The sequence below is a fragment of the Drosophila arizonae genome, chromosome 5 (assembly GCF_054131065.1).
Source record: "Drosophila arizonae isolate 15081-1271.41 chromosome 5, UAZ_ARI_1.0, whole genome shotgun sequence".
Classification (NCBI taxonomy): domain Eukaryota; kingdom Metazoa; phylum Arthropoda; class Insecta; order Diptera; family Drosophilidae; genus Drosophila; species Drosophila arizonae.
The window spans coordinates 26,677,299-26,699,866 of NC_142925.1; the positions used below are offsets into that span (position 1 = coordinate 26,677,299).

The 22,568-nt window shown below is 40.2% G+C and overlaps 1 protein-coding gene and 1 non-coding gene across 2 annotated transcripts; one reads left to right on the forward strand and one right to left on the reverse strand.

Annotated features, from left to right (window-relative positions):
- Positions 1-5,059: 5,059 nt before the first annotated feature.
- On the forward strand, positions 5,060-5,131 carry TRNAA-UGC (transfer RNA alanine (anticodon UGC)). Its single transcript has one exon. It is a non-coding gene; the product is annotated as a tRNA-Ala (tRNA).
- Positions 5,132-8,339: 3,208 nt separating this feature from the next.
- Positions 8,340-11,769, reverse strand: slbo (CCAAT enhancer binding protein alpha slow border cells). Its single transcript, XM_018012080.2, has one exon. The coding sequence runs from the start codon at positions 11,005-11,007 to the stop codon at positions 9,637-9,639; it is 1,371 nt and encodes a 456-aa protein (XP_017867569.1). The 5' UTR covers positions 11,008-11,769; the 3' UTR covers positions 8,340-9,636.
- Positions 11,770-22,568: the final 10,799 nt, after the last annotated feature.

Below are 22,568 nucleotides of genomic sequence, written 5' to 3' on the forward strand. Positions count from 1 at the left end.
AGCGTTCAGCTAGCTGCTTACGTATCACGATAGCTTAGGTCAGTTACGTAAATCGTGTTAAGCTGTAGTCGATGACTCGGCTGGACCGCTGAAGAGCTTCGCGACTTTAATCATCTCTGAACTGAGATACCCAACTTCTCTGTGCCGCGACAATATATTTGTATATTTGTAGTATGTCATATAAGGTTATTAACTGTTTAGGACCACTTTTAATGTGAGATGATTATAATCGAATGTACTTCGCCTATATATGCAATAAAATTTTAACATAAATTAACATTATTTCGTGCTCGGGAATATCTGCTGAATCGAAACAATTTTATATTAAATAGATGTTATATAAAATATCATAGGCTACAGACGGCTAGAAACTAAGAATAAATATTCGTATAATAATAAAAGGTAAACATAATCATTTAAATGCGTGAATATATATTTAGAACAAACTTTTAAAACGCTACAAATATACAGTCAGGCAGCATTAGAAATTTAGGGTGTATGGTTACTGATAATGAAGCAACTTAAACAAAAGTAAATGGAAGCTGCACCGCTAAATCGAATGGAAGAGTTAGTTCTCGTATTGCCAAATACCCTGTTTATACCCGGAACCCATTGAAAATGGGAATTCAGGGTATAATGGTTTTGTGAAAACGAATGTAACGGGCAGAAGGAATCATCGCAGACCCCATAAAGTATATATGTATTCTTCGTCTGTTCATCCGTCCCTCCGTCCGTATGAATGCGTCGATCTCAGAAGCTATAAGAGCTAGAGAGCTGAAATTTGGCATGCATACTCGTGTGTACCATACGCAGTACAAGTTTATCATATTTTTTCGATAACTCATCTACAAAAGAAACTATTCAATTCCTATGCATGTGTGCATAAAAGAAGTGCAGAATGAGTAGAATATCAGCTTGGAGGGTTCAGGGTATCTCCTAGTCGAGCAGTCTAGACTGGAGACTTCTTACATGTTTTGTAATGAGTATGTGTTTAAAAATGTTCAGTCTGCACTTTAATGGATTGAAATACTTTTGATCACCGATCGCTGAGCGCTGATCAGTCCGAACCCGAATCGCTGTTCGCTTTTGCCTGACCTACTTAACCGACAGTGTCTGGCCCTTTGAAGAGTGCAGCAGAAGAGCAAATGCCTCGAGCAAACTATGCCAGATACCATTTACCCGTAGGCGCATCTAGACACATCACCCAAACATTGCCCATTCCAGCTCCCAATTATCAATTTCAATCCAATTTCGATTCCCTACATGCTAAAACACAAATAAAAATGAGAATGAAAAAAAAAACGCATCTGATTGTTGTTTCGCTTTCAGCTATGCGTCTATTTTACAGCTGCTGACCTACTTAGCTCAAAGTCAGGCGAACTATATGATATTCTTCTTGTTGTGGTATTTCTTCTTATAGTTTCTGTTGTATTTGTTGTTGTTTTTGTTGTTATGCTGCAGACAATTCTTTCAAATGCGCCCAAATTGAAAGTGAATTTTGCTGTTCAGCTGCAGACACACACTCACATATGCACAGCCGCCCCTCCGGGCCCCGCCCTGCTGCAGCAACAAATGCAAACAACTCAACAATGCCGCAAAGCAAACAAAAATTAACAATTTCATTTTGTTGTTGTTGTTATTGTTGTTGTTCTTAAAGGGAGCTTTTGCTTTATAGCTAGGGCATATTTAGGTTTGTTTGTGCTCTGGCTACGTTTGTATATGTGTCAGCGAATATGTGTGCATGTGTTTGTAGTAAGAAAAAATATTCTTTTTTTGTTGTTGTTACAAAATTGGGTCAATTTATTGATGTTTGTGCTGGCAACAAGTGTCTGGGGTCTGGGTCCCCGGGTGCGTGCTCATGCTTATGCTTATGCTCGGGCCCGGGCCCGGGCCCTGCGCGAATGCGCCCATCTCTTTCCGGCGCGTCGAGCTTCGCCCTAAGATAAGTTGCCCACGCACCTCCCCACTCGCCGTCCCCTACCACGCCTCCTCCTCCCTTCGACGCAGGCAGACTGATAAAGCAGCGGCAGCCTCAGCGACTGCGACGCCAACGCGCAGCTGAAAAATGAAAATGGTGGTGCGCGCGACTTTTTTCTTCTCTTTTTCAAAGAAGTTTTCAAAAGGGCGCGCTGTACATTTCGCCGCACCAACACAAACACACACACATGTGTTGCTGATTAGCAGCACACACACACACGTTTCATGTGTGTTGGCGTAGAGATTATTTTCGAGCATATTTTTTTTTTATTGTATTTCCCATATTTTTGTTGCTGGTCTCTAAGAAAAGTAGGCCAATGGGTCTTTGGGTGAGTGGTTTAGATTTAGATTTTCTTTTGGAGCATGTGTGTGCGTGTCTGCATGCCCTTGCCAAATGAAAAGTCCCTGCGCTACGAACTGCAGTTTACGCCAAAGCAACTTAAAAATCCGTGTAAAGGATATTGATTTGAATATACATATGTACTATCAATTTTTCCATTTCTGGAAAAATTAATTTTTTAAATGTTAAGACAACTTCCATTTCACGTATATTATCTACATATAATACCAAAATTCTAAAAGAATTCAATTAGATAACAATAATATTGGAATTTTACAGTCAAGTCATAGAGAAATCAAAATATAATAAAAACTTATATTTTGCACATCTTCTAGTTAAATGTATGTAGTTTAGATTGCCTTAATATGAATAATATATTGAAAGTTTTCTTATTTTCTTGAATGATCAATTTATTTTATTCAAGCTTCAATTACACAATAGAAAAATTCTCTAAATACTCGACATGCTGAGGCACTATCATAGACATGAGGAAAGCAAATTGTACTGTATTTAAAGTGTCGTTGCTGCTGCCTGACTCTTCGCATCACACATATGAATTTCGGAGAGCTGATAGGCAAGATGTGCAGCGATTTTTGCACCTCGGAGCGTAGAACACTAAGTTGTATGGGTAGTTAGTCTGTATCCGAAGAGCAGAATCTCGTAAATACTTAGCCCTTACAAAAAAAAAAAAAAAATTGTTGATCTTGTTTTACGCGTATATATTTAGATATACACATGTACGCCTATGTCTATAGCATATGAGTAGATTTATATGTTTTTAATTGTAGCTGTTGCTTTTGTTATTGTTGTCTTAACAACAACATTGTAGTTGTTGTTGCTGGCAGTTGTGCCGCCTGAATGAGTCGCGAGTAAATACAATCCAAGGGGATTGAATTTGATGCCAAAATTGCGTAACTTGTTCCGCGGCGATAGTTGAGCGGGGAACGGCTGTAGGGGGACATGGTATGGGAAATGGGGGAAAGGCTGGCGGAAAGGGGCAGCAAGATAACTCTATTTTTGCGTTGACGCTTGATTTATAACGGTGGAAAAATCGTTTAAACAGCAGCAAACGCAAAACACAATTTTTGTAGGCCACGTTAATAAGCGCAACATAACAAACATTATATCTTAACTTGGTCATCAGCCGCACAACAAAAGAAAAGGCATCTTTTACAAAAACAACAACAGCAACAAAAGCAGCAACAGCCCCCGATTACATAAGAGGCCCACACTGAGATGCACACTGAACGACGCAGCCACTCGTAGGGGCCGTCGAAAAGAAAATAGTCAAAGCGCTGCTGGATAAAAAAAAAAAAGCCAAAGCAAAATCAAAAGGAAAAGGAAAAGAAAAAGAGCTGAGCTGAGCAATGCCGTTAACTCTTCTACACCCTATGCTCGACGGAGGCGGAGGGTATACCAAAGGTTATAGATGAACATTTCGATTTATCGACACTTACATAGAAATGTTATATAAGCAATGGATAGTTCATGAATGAATCTATATACATTTTTAAACAGAGAGATCTTTTGATAATATTTTGTCATTCATCTAGACAAAGATTCAGTTGAGTGTCAGTTGATTAATATGATTTTATAATGAACTATATTTAAGTGTTTATCTTTAATGAGTATTTCTTAGTCTTTCTCTCTCGACTAGAGCACTCTTCATAGTTGTTGTTGTTGTAGCTGGATGCTTGACGGCCTCATTGTTGTTGCTAGCTGCTGCTGCTGCTGCTGCTGCTGCTGCCGATATTGCCGCTGCTGTTGCTGTTGGTAGATAGCAAAAGTCGGAGGCATAGAAAGTGAAACCACGCTTGCCGCAGCATTTGGCCACACGATCAGCGCTGCTGGTGGTGGTGGTGCTGCTGCTGCTGCTGCTGTTGCCGTCGAGTCAAGAGGGGTCCGCAATGGGGCCGAGGCATGGCTTTAAATATAAGCCAAACAGAGCCAGCTACAACAACAGCAACAAACTCTTACTCAATCTGTGCTAAAAAAAAAAAAAAAATAAAAAAAAAAAAAAGATAGACCGATAGATGCATAAATGTAAAGCTGGCTTGAGTTGCTCTTGTTGTTGTTGTTTGTATTGGCATTGGTATTCGTATCGGTATTGGTATTGGTAAACGAATTGCTATTCGTATTGGTATTGGTGCTGCTGGCTTGAAATGCAAGAAAATAAAAATTAAGTAACCTACTTTTTTCCGGAATAGTTCGTTCGTTGTTGCTGTCGCTGTTGAGGCATAGCAAATGGCAGCAATGTTAAAGATGTTGAAGATACAACAACAGCAACAACGAGAACAACAACAAAATATGTGTAACTAAAACTGAAGTGCGATAAATGGATGAAAGAAGTGCGTCAACAGCTAAAGCAACAGGGAATGCTGTAGCCCAAAACAGAATTAGTGCTAAGTATCTACAACATTTGAAGGTGGAATGAGAAATAAACGAAAAAACCGTTTTTTATTTTAGATCAGCAAAATAAAATACTGTCATAATTTAAGCTTAATACTCGTGTTTGCTTTACGGAAAAATACCAATATCGATTTACGTCTATCTGGGAAAGTATTGAACTAATTACATCTGCATATAATAACAAAGTTAAATTATTTCTAGGCTAACTACTTAACTAACTAATTAACTAATAAAGTGCATATAGGATTACGTATATTTTACTTGGAAAGGTAACAAAGAAACTTTTAGGTTCTCATGGATTTTTGCTGAGATTTTACACCGAAGATCATCAAAGGGGATGTAGCTCAGTGGTAGAGCGCTCGCTTTGCATGTGAGAGGCCCCGGGTTCAATCCCCGGCATCTCCATTGACGATTTTGTTTAACATTTGATTTTTTTTTATTTTTTTTTTTTTTTGTAAATTATACATATATACATATAATTTAATTATTATGTTTCATTTTTTATAATAATAATAGGTTATGATCATATTATCCCATTAGCAATATTAGAATCAGGAATCTACAACGATCAATAAGCATAATGCAAAGAAATCTAGGGCTTGCCATGAAGAGGAAGCACAGTTTGAGCTCAAATGACGACCAAACAGTTAACATTCTATGGAGATTTTAAACTAATAATACAAAATAAAATAAATTCATTTAAAATACATCTTCCTATAATACTCTGAATGTTGTATATTGAAGACATATGGGCATTTCTCCAGAAAGGTCAACCGCAGCCAAAACATTCAAAGTCAATGAAAGCATGTTCTGCTAACATATTTTTTATAATTTAACTAATATAAACCAATTTAACATTTTATCATAATACATCTCGAAATATTGAGACACAAAGCCGATTTTGTTCTTATTATTGAGACACTATGCAATGAAATATAATACTTTGAATTTTCTCTATTTTATTATAATTAATAAATTTAATACATTGAAAATCATTTCGAATGCTTTTATTCAAATAAAATTACTACAATATTAGAAAAAACAAAGTATGGTGGAAAAAATGTCTCAATCGACACGTCACCTTCGACCCAGATTTAAAAAAAAAGCGACTTACGTTGTTTGTAGCCTGCGAACCTCTTAGTTTGTTATGATTATCTTGATAACTAACATTTGCCTAAAATCAAATTAAGCACCAATTATAGAGCTAATCAAGAGCTAAAAGATTCACTATTCGTCAAAATAAAAAAATGTTTTGGCATTCGTTTTTTTTTTTTTTTTCAACTCAAAAACGTACAAATGTCACATTCGCCACTAGAGAATCGCCCATATGTGGTTTAAGAGAAGCTCTTGTATCAATGACGATCCATAGGACATATGACACACATCGGAACAATAAACTAGAGATTTGTGTCTGTCATACATACATATACATATCCCTCTGCCTCGCCGATATAGTGCTCATTGAGTAGGTCCTTGGCGAGTTGTGATCCTGCCTGATCTTCAATCTGCAATCATGCTTAGACTAAATCATTCAATCAGCTTTATCTTTATTCTGCAACAGGGCGCAACATAAATAATAATAAAAACGAAAAATGAAACATGAAACACGAAAAACAAATACCGGGGACAGAAAAAAAATTCAAATATGTAAAAATGAATTTATGTGCCGCTTGTTGCAAATTTATCACTTGGCACTCATAACTCACACACCGTGCGGTGCTCTTGTCTCTAGGCTCGTGGCTCTTGGTTCTTGGCTGTTGGCTGTTGGCTGTTGGCGCCTAGTTGAGCAGTAATTGTGCGTCAATTTATTGGCACGGCATGTGGCAGGAGGAGACAGATGGGCTTGCCGCAGGCGGCATGCATCGGGTGGGTATCTTGCCGCACTGCAGTCGCTTTCACCTATCTAAGCGGATTAGAACCCCTTTCAGTTTGACATGGTGCTGCACGCAGCTACCGTTGCAACGGGTGGCGGACAAGTGGGTGAGGGTGAGGGGGAGGGGGAGAGACACCCACACCGATAATTTCTCTTTTTTATTCGGAGGCTGCAATTAGCTGTCATCAATCAAAGCGGCCAACAATGCAGCTCCAGCAGCACTCCAGAGCAGCCATAGAGTGCCGTGGGGCAGAGGAGGGGCACATCAAGGTGGGGTAAAGGGCAGCTTAGACAAATTGAGCGCACGCAGCCCAAATGAAAGTTGTAGTTTTTATACAAGCTTTTTGTTTTTGAGCCCGAGGTCTCCTAAAAGGGCTTAGCCCAAAAGTTTTAAGTGATTATCTGACCAAGCCGCGCCATGCGCTGCATTCGCTCGCATTGTTGTTGCTGTTGCTGTTGATGTTGCTGTTGTTGCTGCTGCTGCTGCTGCTGCTGTTTGGCTTTCACTGCGCATTAATTTGTCTTTTCAGTTGCATTAATTTTGCTGCTTGTCGTTTATAAATTTGCTCTTCGTTTCGGGTTTGTCTAACTGTCAAATTGTGTCAACGCGCGACCAAGCCACCGCCGTCTTGGCAATTGTCTAGGCATTACACACACATACACCCATGCACACACGCACACACGTACATATATAGACTTTCATATGCCCTCAAAAAGCATCCGTGCCAACCTCTGACGCTGCCCTGTGGGGCCTGCCACCCCATACATTGCCCCGCCGCTATCGCCGTCCCATCTACAGGCAGACGACCCCAGCCCCATCTCAGCATATTTCGTGTATGGCAGACATTTAATTCGCAGCACTTTGTGTTTTGTGCTTTGTGCTTTGCGCCCTTGGCAAGCTGCTTTTGGCCACATCTAGCCACAACAGCCGCCTCTTTGGCTCTGGCCAATTGCAATAAGCACATTCGACTGCTGCATCTTGAATTACCACAAAACGAGCCTCTGCAAGCGAGTGCTCTTGATTTTCATTCTTTTTTCAAGTGAAAACTAGTTATCAGATTCCAAGCAAAACATAAATATTATGTCAATAATAAACAAGTAAGAGGGCTCTAGTCCAGACTGCTCGACTACGAGATACCCTATGCACACATACATACACATGCATCCACACGCACGCATAAGCCCGCGCTCTGCTAACTGCGCAGCAAGCAGCGACTGCGCTGCAGTGTGGGCAATATTATGAGAATTTATTTGTAGAATAATTTCTTGTATAGACATACAATCAATAAATAGACATACAATTAATACAATAATGAAACTTCAGAGCGTAATCATATGGTGAAATGTGTGTTCATTCCAAAGGAAAAGTCTCTAGTACTTGAAGCGCAAATTTGCGGCGAAGGGTATTCAAAATCTGAAAATTACAAAATGTTTGTATTCATTATATGTATACACCCAGCAAATCGGAGGTCTCCAGGTCTAAAGGTGTTCAAATTAGGCTGAAAAAACAAAATAAATTTTTCGAACATTCTCGATAAAAAAGGTTTAGGATGAGTTATCGAAAAAATATGTACTGCGTAAGGTACACACACAAGGCATACAAGATCCAGATCATTCGCTTGCTTCAAGCCTAGGGAAGAAATATATCGAAGCTAAGAAATATTGCTCAGTTATTTTCTCACATTTTTATTTATTTATTTATTTTTTTTTTTTATTTTTTTTTTCAAATAAAAATTGCAATTTTGTTTTCTATACAAATTTTATTAAAATTTATTTATACTCGCTTTACAGTGTGTTTTGTTTCTTTGTCGTTTAATTTATAAATTAAAATGAGAACATTGCGTTGGCCTTACAAATTAATAGCATTTTCATCTAGTATGCTTCTAAGCAATTATCTGTTTCTTTTCAGCTTGTTTTGTTTTGTGGTTTTGTTTGTTTTCATTCGATATTCGTATATACGTAAGAATTCTCATTAAATTTGCTAGGTAACAATAATTATACATTTATACACATTTATATTAATTAATTAATTGTTTTGGGGTTTTCTCATTGTCCTGTGCAACAAAAGCAGTTGAAACTGTTTAAAGCTTAAAGCTAAAGATTTGCTAATAAAAGGTTCTCCTTGGTAGACAACTAAAGCGGGGCGTGGCAGGGGCGATCAGAAGCATAGCGCAAGCTGCACACCGAGTGTTGTTGTTGTTGTTGTTCTTAGCATATTTAAATAGATTTACATAAATAGGTATATTTGTGTGTGTTTTTCATTTGATTTAGTTTTTTTTTTTTCTTTTGTATTTTTCGTTTTCTTTCCTGCTTGCTTTATTTATACACATACCCATATACATTATACAGTATATGATATTTTTTTGATTTTTTTTTTTTTTTTGTTTTACATATATATGTATTTATTTATTTATATATATGTATATATAAATATTTAACATTTTCTTTTCTTTGGCTTAACTTATGCATACTATGTTATATAATTTGTATAAAAATGGGCAAAAGTATTTTACAATTTATTAAAATTAAGTACAAAATAGAAGAAGAAGCATTGGTAACAATCGCACAGAAAGTAGTATAAGAAACTCCCAGCCAAAATAATGTACAATAGAAGGAATGCCAAAGGCAGCGTAGAAAATATAGGAGGATAGAAGTAGGCGTATAAGTAGAAATAGAAGAAACAGCTGTAGCAACAGTTGCATTAGACGTGGAGAGAAGTTAACAAAGTAATAGATATACGAGTCGAGTCAAGGAGTCAACAGCCAAAGCAGCTTGAGGCGATTGCTGGCTTGGGCACTTGCCCTGTGGTAAGTCCTGCTTGGGGCTGGTCGCTGCCGGCGTTGCTTGCTTAACATCCTTGGGCTTGTATGCTACCCACACAGCTTTAATTGAATCAGTCGCACACGCTCACACATACACACCCAATCACACAAATGTACAGGCTCTGTTCGCACTCGCTCCGCGCTCTTCTCTCTCTCTCTCTCTTGCATCTCTCCCTTCAAATCTCTCGCTCGTTCGCTCAGGTTACTCATCACAGCTACAGCGCATGTTCATTCGTGTTGAGAAAGCTGCGGCAGACGCGACTCACTTCGGGGTTCGTGTGATTCATGAGCTGCATGTAGATTTGTTTGTGCAGCGAAAGCTCATTGGTCATCTCACTCAGCTGGCGCAGCAGCGCGTCCTTCTCCTTCAGCAGCGACTTGACCCGCTCCTCCACCTCCTTGGAGCGCACCTTGGCCTTCTCGCGGCTCTTGCGCACGGCAATGTTGTTGCGTTCGCGGCGCCTCCGATACTCCTCGGTGCCCTTGTCGACGTGCTTATTGCTGTGCTTGCGGTGCTGCTGCTGCTGTGCGTGCTGCTGCTGCTGGACGTGGTGCTGCTGCGACTGTTGCAGCTTGGTGTGATGCTTGAGCAGTTGCTGTGCGTTGGCCGCCAGGTGCGGCAGGCTGTGATGTGCCAGGACATTCGCTGTCGTCAGATTGGTGAACTGCGCCGCGCTGCTGTTCGCCGAGCTGTTGTTGTTGCTGCTGTTGCTGCTGTTGTTGCTGCTGCTGTTGTTGTTGTTGCTGCCGCCTAGCGAGTTGCCCTGGTACGCATTGTAGAGTCCATTGCTGTTGTTGATGAACGCCGCTGCCGCCTGGCTGCTGACCGACTCCTGCAGATGCCTGCGGTACTCCGGATCAATGGGCTCCTCCTTGATCGTGCTGCTCGAGTCGCTGCCCACGGAGCTGTTCTCGTCGCTCGAGTGATTGTTGTAAGTGGCGTTCGAGTGCACCGCCTGTGGCATGTATGCCAGCGCTGCCCTGCCGTACGAGTGCTGCTGCTGTCGCGCATTGGCCAGCGTCTGCTGCTGCTGCTGCAGCACTTTGGCGGCCGCACTGACCATGCCACTCGGCGGCAGCGTGGCGGACAGCCCGCCCGGACTGGTCACCATGTCGCTGAAGATGCCCAGGGTCTCCGTGTCCCGGAATTGGTCATCGATAAGGTGCTGCAAGTCCAGTGTTATCTCCTGAGTGGTCAGCTCGTCCAGATCCGTCTGAGTGCCGTACTGTTGCAGCATTTGCTTCTGCAGCAAGCTGTTGCTGTTGTTGCTGTTGTTGTTGTTGTTATTGTTATTGTTCAGTTGCATCTGCTGCATGGCGTGCTGCTTGACCAGCAAGGCCGCGTCCTGAATTGTGGCATTGTTGTTGGCATCCGTTGTCACCTGTTGCTGCTGCTGTTGCTGCTGCTGCTGTTGCTGCTGTTGTTGCTGCTGCTGCTGCTGTGCACTGGACATCGCCGTCAGCGTGATTTGCCCGATTGTCGCCTGCTGCGGCAGCGGCAGCGGCTGCGGCTGTTTCTTCAGGTCGAGCTGCGCCAACGTTTGCACCGCATCCGCGTACATCTGAGGCGATTCCATGTTCAGCATTTTGAGTTGTGCGAATGAGGGTAAAATTTTGATGCCTTTTCTTTTAGGATCCAATTTGCAAAGGGACCGAGGGGTGGGTTGGTGCTGAATAAATCTTTGCTAAATATGCCTTGAGCTGGCGCTAAATCATTTTATATTTTATTTTTATCTTGGGGTAAAATGTTCTTTGGAAATGTTTGCAGTAATTTTTTTAATTTGTTTACAGTTAAAAATTATAAAAGTTTACTTTGAATTTTTTTACATTTTTTTGTAAAACATCACTGTATTTAATTTGAAGTCACTTCTTAATGCGTTTTTCTTTGAGCATAGCACTTTTTCTCATATTTCATTACAAATTTCGATGTTGTTTGTTTTTTATGTTTCAGAAGCCGCTTTAAGTGATCACTGCAGCTGCGCGCACTGTTTCTTGAACCGTTGTTGCTGTTATTGCACTTTGTTTTGTTGTTGTTGTTGTTATTGTCGCGCAAAGTGTTGCCTCCACGCACGCGATTCAGCGACTGAAGTGTTTCAGCAATGATGCAACAGATTTTATATGCGAGTTTTTCTTTATTTACAAGTCGTATGCGCTGACGTCGACGCTGACGCTGACGCTAACGCTGACGGTGGCGCTGCCGTTGTCGTTGACGCGGACGCTTTGTATTAGAAGGTTGCTCCTGAAGAACCGTTATGGGCTCTTAGCTATATGAGCTTTATTCGGTGTGAGGCCGTTGCGCGCTCGCGTCCGCTGCTTACAATTGGTAAATTGTAACTGTGACAAAAAGTCTTTAGCGCAGCAGCAGCGCCGAAGAAAATGAGACGCAGGCAAAGCAGCGACGCCAACAGCGGCCGAAAAATAAGCAACGCCAACAACAACAGCAACAGCAGAAGCAACAGCAACAGCAAGAAGCAACTAAGGCACACACATACACATACATACAAGCACGCACACACTGCTAAGAGAGCAAAGCGAAATAAAAGCCCCAAAATGACGACGTTGACTGCGCTGCTTTTACAGCAACTACCTGTGGATGGTGGTGGTGGTCAGGCCACTGCGCAACACAAATACACATGCACACATAGTCAGGCATAGAAAAAGAGAGGAAGAGTAAGAGGAAGAAGAGGAGAGAGCACAATTGAGAGCGCAAAAGAGCGTCAAACAACCGAGCGATCGACAACCAAAGGCAAAAGCAAAAGCAAAAGCAAAAGTTTTTCCCAATCACTTTTACTCTCAACGGAACGCCAAAATCAACAGTAGCAGCAACAACAACCCGATCGCTCGAGTCACTGCAAGGCAGTTTACTTAGCGTGCAAGTTGTTGCTTTTGTTGTAGCTTTTGGCTTTGGCTGCGAGTGTGGGCCGAATAAGTCAAAGTGCTGTGGCCAAACAAGTCTTGTAATTCGAATGGATGACAAAATTATAGTTATATTATTATTAAAGTAATATAATTAATGTCTTAGTTTTTATATGCTACTTGTTGATGTGACACGTGTTATATAGAATTATAGCATTATGAATATTTATTCATATTTATGAACACGCTGCAACATTATGGGAAGCTCTTGATTCATGACGTTCAGGTTACGCAATCAACCTGAATAAATATGTAACTATTTTTACATGCATGTAATATCACTATTACAATATTACTTAGTTCTTTACTAGAGCGATTCAGTCGCATGAGCAACAGACACAGCAATTTGACTTTCGGTGAGGTTGTGACGTCAAACCAACGCAGTCAACCACAGAGACGCACACATAAGCAATGGAGCTGCCGACGCCAAACGACTCGCGACGTCTCATTGCTGCTGCCGAACCACTTCGAATTCGTCTACGCTCGCTTTCGTTTTCGTTTGCTCTTTGGAGAGGAGTGAGGGAGCCAGCCAGCAGCAGCTGCAGCAACAACAAGAGCGAAAAGAACCGCAACAACAATGAAAGGCACCACCACGCCCGCTTCGAAGCCGGCTGCGCACGCACACACGGACAAGCTCGCAGCGCTGCCATGCCCCACAGGCCGCCCACCCATCCAATGAATAGCACGTCTGCCTTGCGCACTTTGATTTGTGTTTAGACTGCCTGCTGCTTAGAAGAAAATAAAGCAAAGCGCTTTTGCTGCAGTGCACTGCTCTCTGCCGCGCATGCGTGACTGAGCGCAAAAGAGAGCGTCAGACGTGAGCGCAGGCGGGGAGCTTATGGCTGAGCTTTCACGTAACACTTAGTTGTTGTTGCCGTCATTGTAATCGTTGTTATTATTGTTATTGTTGTCTTTTGCGTCTTAAATTTAAATTAAAAGGCCGTTATGAAATACATCAAAATTAGCACGCTTCGTAGGTTTGTTGATTTAAATGGAGCGATTTGTAAAATTCGTCCACTGCTCTCGCTTACCCCGATATTCGAGCTACCCACCAACTAACACCCAACCCCTTCGCCCCATCCCAACCTACTCTCTCACTGTCACTCTCACTCTCACTCTCGCTCTCGCTCTCGCTTTCAATTTGCCTTTATATGGGTCAAGTTGTGTGGCGTTTTTAAGGTGTGCACAGCCTTAGCGTTACCGTTTGGTTATACCTACACTTCAACTTCAACGATTACTCATACGCAGCGTGTGCATATGCACGATAAGCGTTCGTTGCAGCCAAGCTGGCGGGCGGGCCAGTCGGGCTTATCAGTCAGAGCTATCACTGATTGATAACTAAGCGAGAGCTATCGATATCGATGACTACACTGCGCGGATTGTGCAAGCCGAGTTCGCTTCCTTGTTCGTCGCATTGCAAACTTTGCAACTGCTGGTTGCACCGCTCCTTTGTATGTTCTTGCAACATACCGATTTACCAATCCCCAGCTCTTGATAAGATTGTTTTACTAATGCAAATCGAAGCAAAAGTGAGGCAACTGCGCTTCCACAAACACGCATGCACTTAGTTAGTTGCTACCATGAAATTCTTTCAGCAATGCTCTGACAATTATTATTATTATTTGATGATTTTTTGGCATATGACTGATAAGACAACAAAAACTCGCAACGCGTGCGCCCTAAAACAAAAACAAATATCAATAAAATTAATATGCAGCAAAAAGAACAACAAATGCCAAAGAAAATATGACTTGTAAAATCGAGGCGTTCATTGCACTCGGCCCAAACAAAACGTTGACTTGGCGGACAGAGACCAAAAACGACGAAACGTTGAGAACACAGAACCAAACATTAATAATGACTGAATAATACAAAGTCCAGTAAAAAGAAATTTATAATGTCATTCTATAAAGAAACAGCAAAAAAGGAAGTTATCCGACTTAAAAAACTTAAACGGAAACGGAAACGGAAACGGAAACTTAAACTTAAACTTAAACTTAACGGAGACGGAACGGGACTTTAACGGGAACGGAACGGAACGGACGAGACGGACGGCGACGGAGACGGAGACGGAGAGGAGACGTATAACGGAGACGGAGACGGACGTATACTTATACTTTATACTTATACTTATACTTATACTTATACTTATACTTATACTTATACTTAACTTATACTTATACTTATACTTATACTTATACTTATACTTATACTTATACTTATACTTATACTTATACTTATACTTATACTTATACTTATACTTATACTTATACTTATACTTATACTTATACTTATACTTATACTTATACTTATACTTATACTTATACTTATACTTATACTTATACTTATACTTATACTTATACTTTACTTATACTTATACTTATACTTATACTTATACTTATACTTATACTTATACTTATACTTATACTTATACTTATACTTATACTTATACTTATACTTATACTTATACTTATACTTATACTTATACTTATACTTATACTTATACTTATACTTATACTTATACTTACTTATACTTATACTTATACTTATACTTATACTTATACTTATACTTATACTTATACTTATACTTATACTTATACTTATACTTATACTTATACTTATACTTATACTTATACTTATACTTATACTTATACTTATACTTATACTTATACTTATACTTATACTTATACTTATACTTATCTTATACTTATACTTATACTTATACTTATACTTATACTTATACTTATATACTTATACTTATACTTATACTTATACTTATACTTATACTTATACTTATACTTATACTTATACTTATACTTATACTTATACTTATACTTATATACTTATACTTATACTTATACTTACTTATACTTAATACTTATACTTATACTTATACTGTATACTTATACTTATACTTATACTATACTTATACTTATACTTATACTTAATACTGATACTTATACTTATACTTATACTATACTTATACTTATACTTATACTTATACTTATACTTATACTTATACTTATACTTATACTTATACTTATACTTATACTTATAATACTTATACTTATACTTATACTTATACTTATACTTATACTTATACTTATACTTATACTTATACTTATACTTATACTTATACTTATACTTATACTTATACTTATACTTATACTTATACTTATACTTATAATACTGTAGAATTCTAGATGCTTTTCAGCTGTTGTAGGCAACTTTTTTGTTGTTGTACGTGCTTTGTTTTTGTTTGGTTCTTTGGGGTCGTCAGTTAGTCACAGATAAGCAACGATGGTTACTTCCTTAAATTCGAACTCGTCGCATTGAACCCGACGCGAGCTGTTAGTGTGATTGTACGAGTGTATCGAATATCTGGAACTGTAAAAATTCTCACGGCTCTGCAACTAGATGACTTTCAATTGAAAATCGTTTTCGATTTGTTTTTCGGCGAAAAGTTTGCCAGCGAGCGAGCAGCGCGCCAACTTTCATTTGCGAATTCGCGTAGAGTCAGCGTTAAATATTCCCCGTCATCAGGTTGAGAGACACGGGAATGGGTTCTATACCTTCTTTGGAACCACTGCAAATGCAAACGAATAAAAATAAATGCCACTTAGAGTTCGACGAACTTTAACAATAAATGGTGTTAAATACTCAACAATTTAGTGGAAATTCCTCATTCTGAATGGAAGTTAGGAGTATTATTGTATTGATTTTGAGAATAATTTATAATTAATAAATTTATTTTACCGCACTAAATAGGTTTCCTCTTTTGGTATTTACCACTATTCATTGAATAGATTAGAAAACGAAAATATCGTTGAAGTAAATGTATAAATATATTTTTTGCGAATTTTAAGTAAATTTACCTGTATTTGGAATAATCAATCTAAGCTTTGAAAATAGCAAATGAGAATATCCTTAAATTATATATATTTATAGTTTTATGTACATATACCTGAATTTAGAAATAGACAAATATTCCACATTAGTCTGTCTCGAATTATAGTAGAATTCGGCTATAACGACTCTGCTTATAGCGTCTTTACGGTTATAGTGACGAAAATTCTGGTCACCAGACAAAATTTTATGAGCAAACATTTACGGTTATAGCAAATATAAATAATAATTATTTAAATGCTCGCGACAACTGCTTGCCAAAAGCGGATTGTTTGGCAATCAAGCTCAAAGCGCCATCTTTTGTTCGATGTTCGGATATGAGAAAAGTATATACTGCTTGCTATAAACTGCTTGCATGCCGTACGCATTGTTCACATGCCCTGCTTGCATGTATTGTTTGCGAAACATGATTCTAATAATATTTTCAATCCTTGGGAATTGGATGAATTTTAAATGGAGTTTTGAGTTTTTGATATAAACTTACTATGGCAAACGGGAATCATCTTACAACAGTTTAATTTGCAGTTTTCTTAGTTTATTAAGGGATCTTTATTTTTAATAAAATGCAGCTATTACAAAAGTATTGGCGTTTTACGTTGTCAAATTAAGAGGACAGGACTCGAAAACTTTTCTTCTTAAGCTGAAAATGAATATGCAAAAAATATATTATATATATTTATATAAGAAACACATAACTGTACACTATATTACTGTTCAAAAGTTTGTTAGACATTTACAGACAGCGCATTAATAGAACTAAATTAAGGCACATTTTGATTATAAATAGTATTTTAATTACTATTAATTATAATATTTTTACATATTAATATATATCTAGAAGAATGAGATGTAGTAGACGAGAGAGAGAGAGAGAGTGAGAGAGGGAGTCTGTAATTTACATCCCATACAGTTCAAATCTTTCATTTGAAGCTAGAGTCCGATAAATTATTTAGATCTTTAAGAATAAGCATTTGAAAAATATTTATAAAGTGTGGACCCCAACTCATCCAACAAAAAGATAAATAAAATAAAAAATAAATAAAAAAAAGTAAAATCAAATAAAAAGAAACAAACAAAACATGAAAAAATGAGAAGATTCAAACTGCGAAAACTTTGGCATGCTGCGATCGATGGGAGGCATTTGGTAAACAAGAAAGGGGAAGGCCTAGGGAAGGAGGAAGCGAGGAACTGATCCCTGGACGATCGCATTGATTGAAATAGTTTATTTGCAGCTTCGATCTGGACCTGGAGCTGAGCCTGAGGCTGAGGCTAAGGCTGAGGTTGAGAATGGACGTGGAGCTGTCTGTCTGCGTGCAGGTCGAGGCAATTGCATTTGTTTTGGTTTTTGTGTTTGTCGTCGCATTTGTTTTGTATTTTTTTCATATTATTTGTGATGTTGGCAGCGCAGAGATAATGATGACGAGCTGCCAGCCAGCGAGCCCGGAGAGGCTGCTGCTCTGTGCCTTACCTGCAAACGCCATAGAGTGCCTACGACTGATTGGGATGCCTTGTGTAGCGACGTGCACAGAATGACATTTCGTGTGCGCACAGTGGGCGCGATAAGGTCGATAACAGTGAGCACTGAACAGTGGCTGTGGGGCGAGCTGCGCAGCCTCATTCCCAGGTCTCCTGCTCCTGGCTCTGCTCTGATTTCCGAGACAAAAGTGAAGCACAAATTAAAAATCGACCGCAATTGTTGCGGATCGCTCGATCGATCGATCGACAGCTTCGCTGTGGAATTTTCATATGAGCGCTTGATTTCAGCAAAATTACATACTTGTAATTTTAAAATGCTGCCGAGTTGCAACACAAAAAAGCGAGCAAGCAAACGCCAAGCAAAGCGAAACAAAAAAACTCCAAGAATTTTAACCCCAACTGGCCAAGTCGTCTGCTGCGTCTTCCACTGATCACTTACGCACATTTTATCACAGCCAGACTGGAGACATCGCTCAGCTACAGCTACAACAACAACAACAGCAACAGCTAGAGACTGCGGCTTCTGCTTCAGCTCGAGTCTTACTCAGCTTCTGTGGCTCAGCTTGGCAATAAGTGGAAAAAATAAGTTACCGTTCTACGCGCTGAAATTTGTGCGGCGATCGACCATCGATCCATCGTCTGCGCCGGCTCAGCTGCAGTGCTGCCCATTTTATTGCAAAATAGCTAAAATACTCGCCGAGCTGGCATTAAAAAGGCTTAAAACGAACAGCTGGAAGTGTCGTTATAAGTAGCTAGAAATATAATTACATTTGTTCTTTAATATGAGTTGATATGATATGAACTCTGTTTACTAACCGGGTGTATATTCATTGAAGGCTTGTAATCTGAAAATCATTGTGACTTGAGAAATTGCAATGTTTATCACATGTATTCTTTTGTATAATTTTAATTGATGATTTATTATTGATTTATTTCTATTACCAGTAAAACATGAACTATTATTTTCTTTTCTTTGAATGGGGATCAATCAATTAATAAGTTCTCTTATTGGTATTTCAATTTTATTTCATTTCAGTTTTTCCGTATTGTAGAATGCAGCTAAAGTGAGTGCCTGAAATGGGCAGCACTGCTGGCTTGCATGTGCCTTGTGGCCCGTCTTGGGGCTGTCTGCTGTCCTGACGATCGTCGTTGTCGCTGTCGTCTGCAGTTGTTGTCAGTTTTTGCTCGGCAACAGTAGCAGTAACAGCAGCAACAACAGCAACAGCAACAACAGCAACAACAACAACAACAACAACAACAACAACAATCGATCACGGGCAAACGATCGAGCATTTCGCGTACATTATCCGAGATGCGTGGGATAATTCTGTTCTAATTTGTAGCCAGGCAGCTGAAAGCGCGGCTGACGTCAGCTGGCCAAAAACGGTGTGGCCCAAAGAAGAGGCAGGAGAAGAACAGAATGGAGAACTGGCTTATCGCTTATCATTAAGCAACTGGCATGCAAAGCACGCACACCCACCACACACACAGGCACACTCATAATTGAGCACTTAAAATGCTGCTGAAGGAAGTTCTAACTGGTCAGCCACTCACGCACTCCCTCACTGCCCCACTCACTGCCCCACTCACTCCCTCAGTCAGTCGGAAGAGCGGGTGGGCGGCATTCAAGTTGAGCTTCCGTTGTTGCCACTTGTTGCGCTGCTGGCCCCGCGCTCTCTCTCTCTTCTTCTTTCCTCTTCTTGCTCACCTGGCGAAATCGGCCGTTGAATGCAAATGAGCTCTTCGGTAATCAGGTGAAATGGTCACGACCTGTTAATCGTTTTATGATTGTAGCGGTTCTTTGGTTTCCTGTTTGCCCCGCGACACTGCAGTAACAACTCCGGCAACGGTAAATCCGTGCAGCGCGCTGCTGAAGCCCTGAAAAGCCCTTTTCCTTTTGTTTGCCTCATTTCGTATTTAAATTGTAACGCACGCACACTCTGTCGATCCCAAACTCAAACTCAAACCCAAACCCAAACCCAAACTCGAACCCGATCCGAATTCGAATCCGAATCCGAATCCAAGCCCCAATCCTGCGCAGCTTATGTTTAATTCATGAACTGCTGGCTGGCGAGGCATTCTCGAGTTTCGCGTCCGCCAATTGGCAATTGGTGAGCCGTTTTACGTTTTCTGGCTCTGACTCTGACTTCTGCTGGCTGCCAACTCGCAGTCGGCAGCTCTGGGCAGAGTGCTCAGCCGCTGCTCGGGCCTCCAGTAAGTGCTTCATTGTCACCCCCAGCGCCCAATTAGACACCTGAGTCGATCTGAGTCGATCTGCAGTTGTCTCTTGCTTATCGCCTGCCCGAATTTGTAAGTCGACTGTGTTAGCCTGGCCAACAGCATCAGCAACAGCAAATGATTTACTGATTTACTGGCTGCGTCTCCATTTAAATGAGGCTCTAATTCAAACTTTACACTCCCAGAATAAGAAAAGCGCTATTCAATATGCTTATTCACAAGATTCAAAACTCTCTGAATTATCATGTGAACGCAAAGTCAAACTGAATATTTTTTCTTTTTAACTTTGTTTCGTATATTATACATAAATACAGAGCTGTTGAGTATATGTATTATAAATAGAATTACTGATATATTTCCATATGTTGGGAAGGGAGGTCTACGACGCGTTTGTTTCTATATCCTTCAGCACCAAGGATCTATCCAGTCGTCAAATGGAGTCACTTTCTGGTGTCCATTCGGATGTTCCATTAAGGTTGGCATACCTAGGGCATTCTCTAGCAAAGTAATGCTGCCAGAGAACTATCCAGTGTAATATCTGCGACTCCTGATGGCTGTCCAAGCCATATTTATAATAGTGTCACGAAACGAAATGAACTTTGGAGTTCATGCGGGGCGTAGCGAGGCTGTTGCTAGTGGGGGATACTTCTCATTGGATTACCGAATTATCCCATGTATTTAGCGAAGGCAGAAAGACTTTACAAATTTATTGGATTGATCCATTCCCTCATTACCGAATGCTTGATGGCATATTCAGAGTTAAATAAAGCAAAAAAGAAAAGAAAGGGCCAACATGATTTGGCGATTCGGATTGTCGACTCCGAAAATACTTGACTGGTGTCACACTCCATTCACCCCTAGCGACGGTGGTGAGTAGAATGAGATTTAACTGAGATAGTTTTTGAGTTGTTTTTGTCTATATATTATCTATTATATTATATTATATTGTATTATATATGTGTGTATTATATATGAACCCAATCAAAAGATGTTTACTTATCTTAAGTTGAGACTATCTAGAATATGTTTGATTGAAAATATATTTAAGTTTGAAACTTATATAAGTGGGCGTGTCGGAAATCGGACAGACGGACACAAAACTAGGATACTCTTTTCACTTGGTGAAAGAGTATAGAAATATGCCTTATATATAGAAATACGAAACACGTTTCGGCTACTATGTCCAAAATACTCTAGAAATTCACATATTTAGACAATATATTTTTAAGGCGGCAGCTTATGGGCAACGAAAGAGCGACAGCTCTATAAATACGCGGAGTCTCTCTCTCTCACTCACTGTCTCTGTCTTTCTCGCAGTTCCTCTCTTGTCTCCATGTCTGTTTCAGTTTCTCCCTGTGTTCCATGCAAACTCAGTGGCTGCCAAACAGCAAAAACGAAAACAAAATTAAATAGATGTTCGATTCGTAAATGGAACAAACATTGGTTGGCAGAGCATCCCCACTAAAAATACAATACTATAGAGTGGAGCATATAGTAAATACTACATATATGCATGTATGTATGTGTTGTGTTTGTGTATGCAGTTTTGAAGGTGAACTCTGCGGATTCGGCTTCGATTGCATAAGTGGAGCAGCGAGAGGAATAGATCTCTGCATAGCTCCAGCTCTTTGCGCTGGCATAAATGCACGTAAAACGCTAACAAAACGCGCACAAATAATTAACTATAGCAAATGCTGGGAAATTCCAAGTAAAATGCAACACGCAGCAGAACACTGCAAAAAGTTGTTCCCGAGAAAACGAGGGGCAGGAGCAGGGGCAGGAGCAGGGGCCGGTGGACACAGAGGTTGGCGTTCAGGACAGACTAGATGACGTTCAGTTAGAAATACAGCCGGACTGGAGCCAGCTGCAAGCTTCTGTTACTCTGCAACCGCATGGGCGTAGTCAAGGGGGCAGCAGCACGATAGAGGTCTAACCTAACAGAGAGCGAATAACATTTGCTTTAACCTTAATCTGTTACATCTATTATATCGCAACTGTATAAGCTTTTGTCTGCTATGGATAGCCGGGGCAGCTTCACAGAGACTAGAATAAATTAGTTGTTATTCAGTTAACTTTTAGCAACTAACATGAGATTTACTGTTGCCCTCTCCTAACAGAGCCATGTTATCTACTACCAGCTTAAACTATAGACATTGCGTTGCCTCTCGTCAACAGAGGTGAATATGAGCTGAACTTAGCAGTTCCCGTTGACCCCTGAAACCACGGCCATGGCCAAGTGCTCAGGTAGTACCAATTAGTAAGCGCTGCACAGCGCACGTCAATACAATTGTGAGAACCTTGTGGCCAGCGTGTGAGTATGATGAAACGTCAGATGGGGCAACACATGGGGAAGAGTGGAGGGTGAAGCTGCGGGGCTGAGGCTGGAGCTGGAATTGGAACTGATGCACCCGCTGCGGGGTCGAGCCATATAGAGCATGGAAGCCAGGCTAGCTGGTGGATTGGCTGGTGAGCTGGTTGGCTGGTTGGCTGGTTGGCTGGCATGCAGCGTTCGTTCTATTTTGACAGTCATTATGATTAATTTAAATCATTAGGCAGCCTAGGCAGGTAGAGCGCTGTGTGCAGTTGCAGTCGCTGCTGCTGCGAGAGCCGA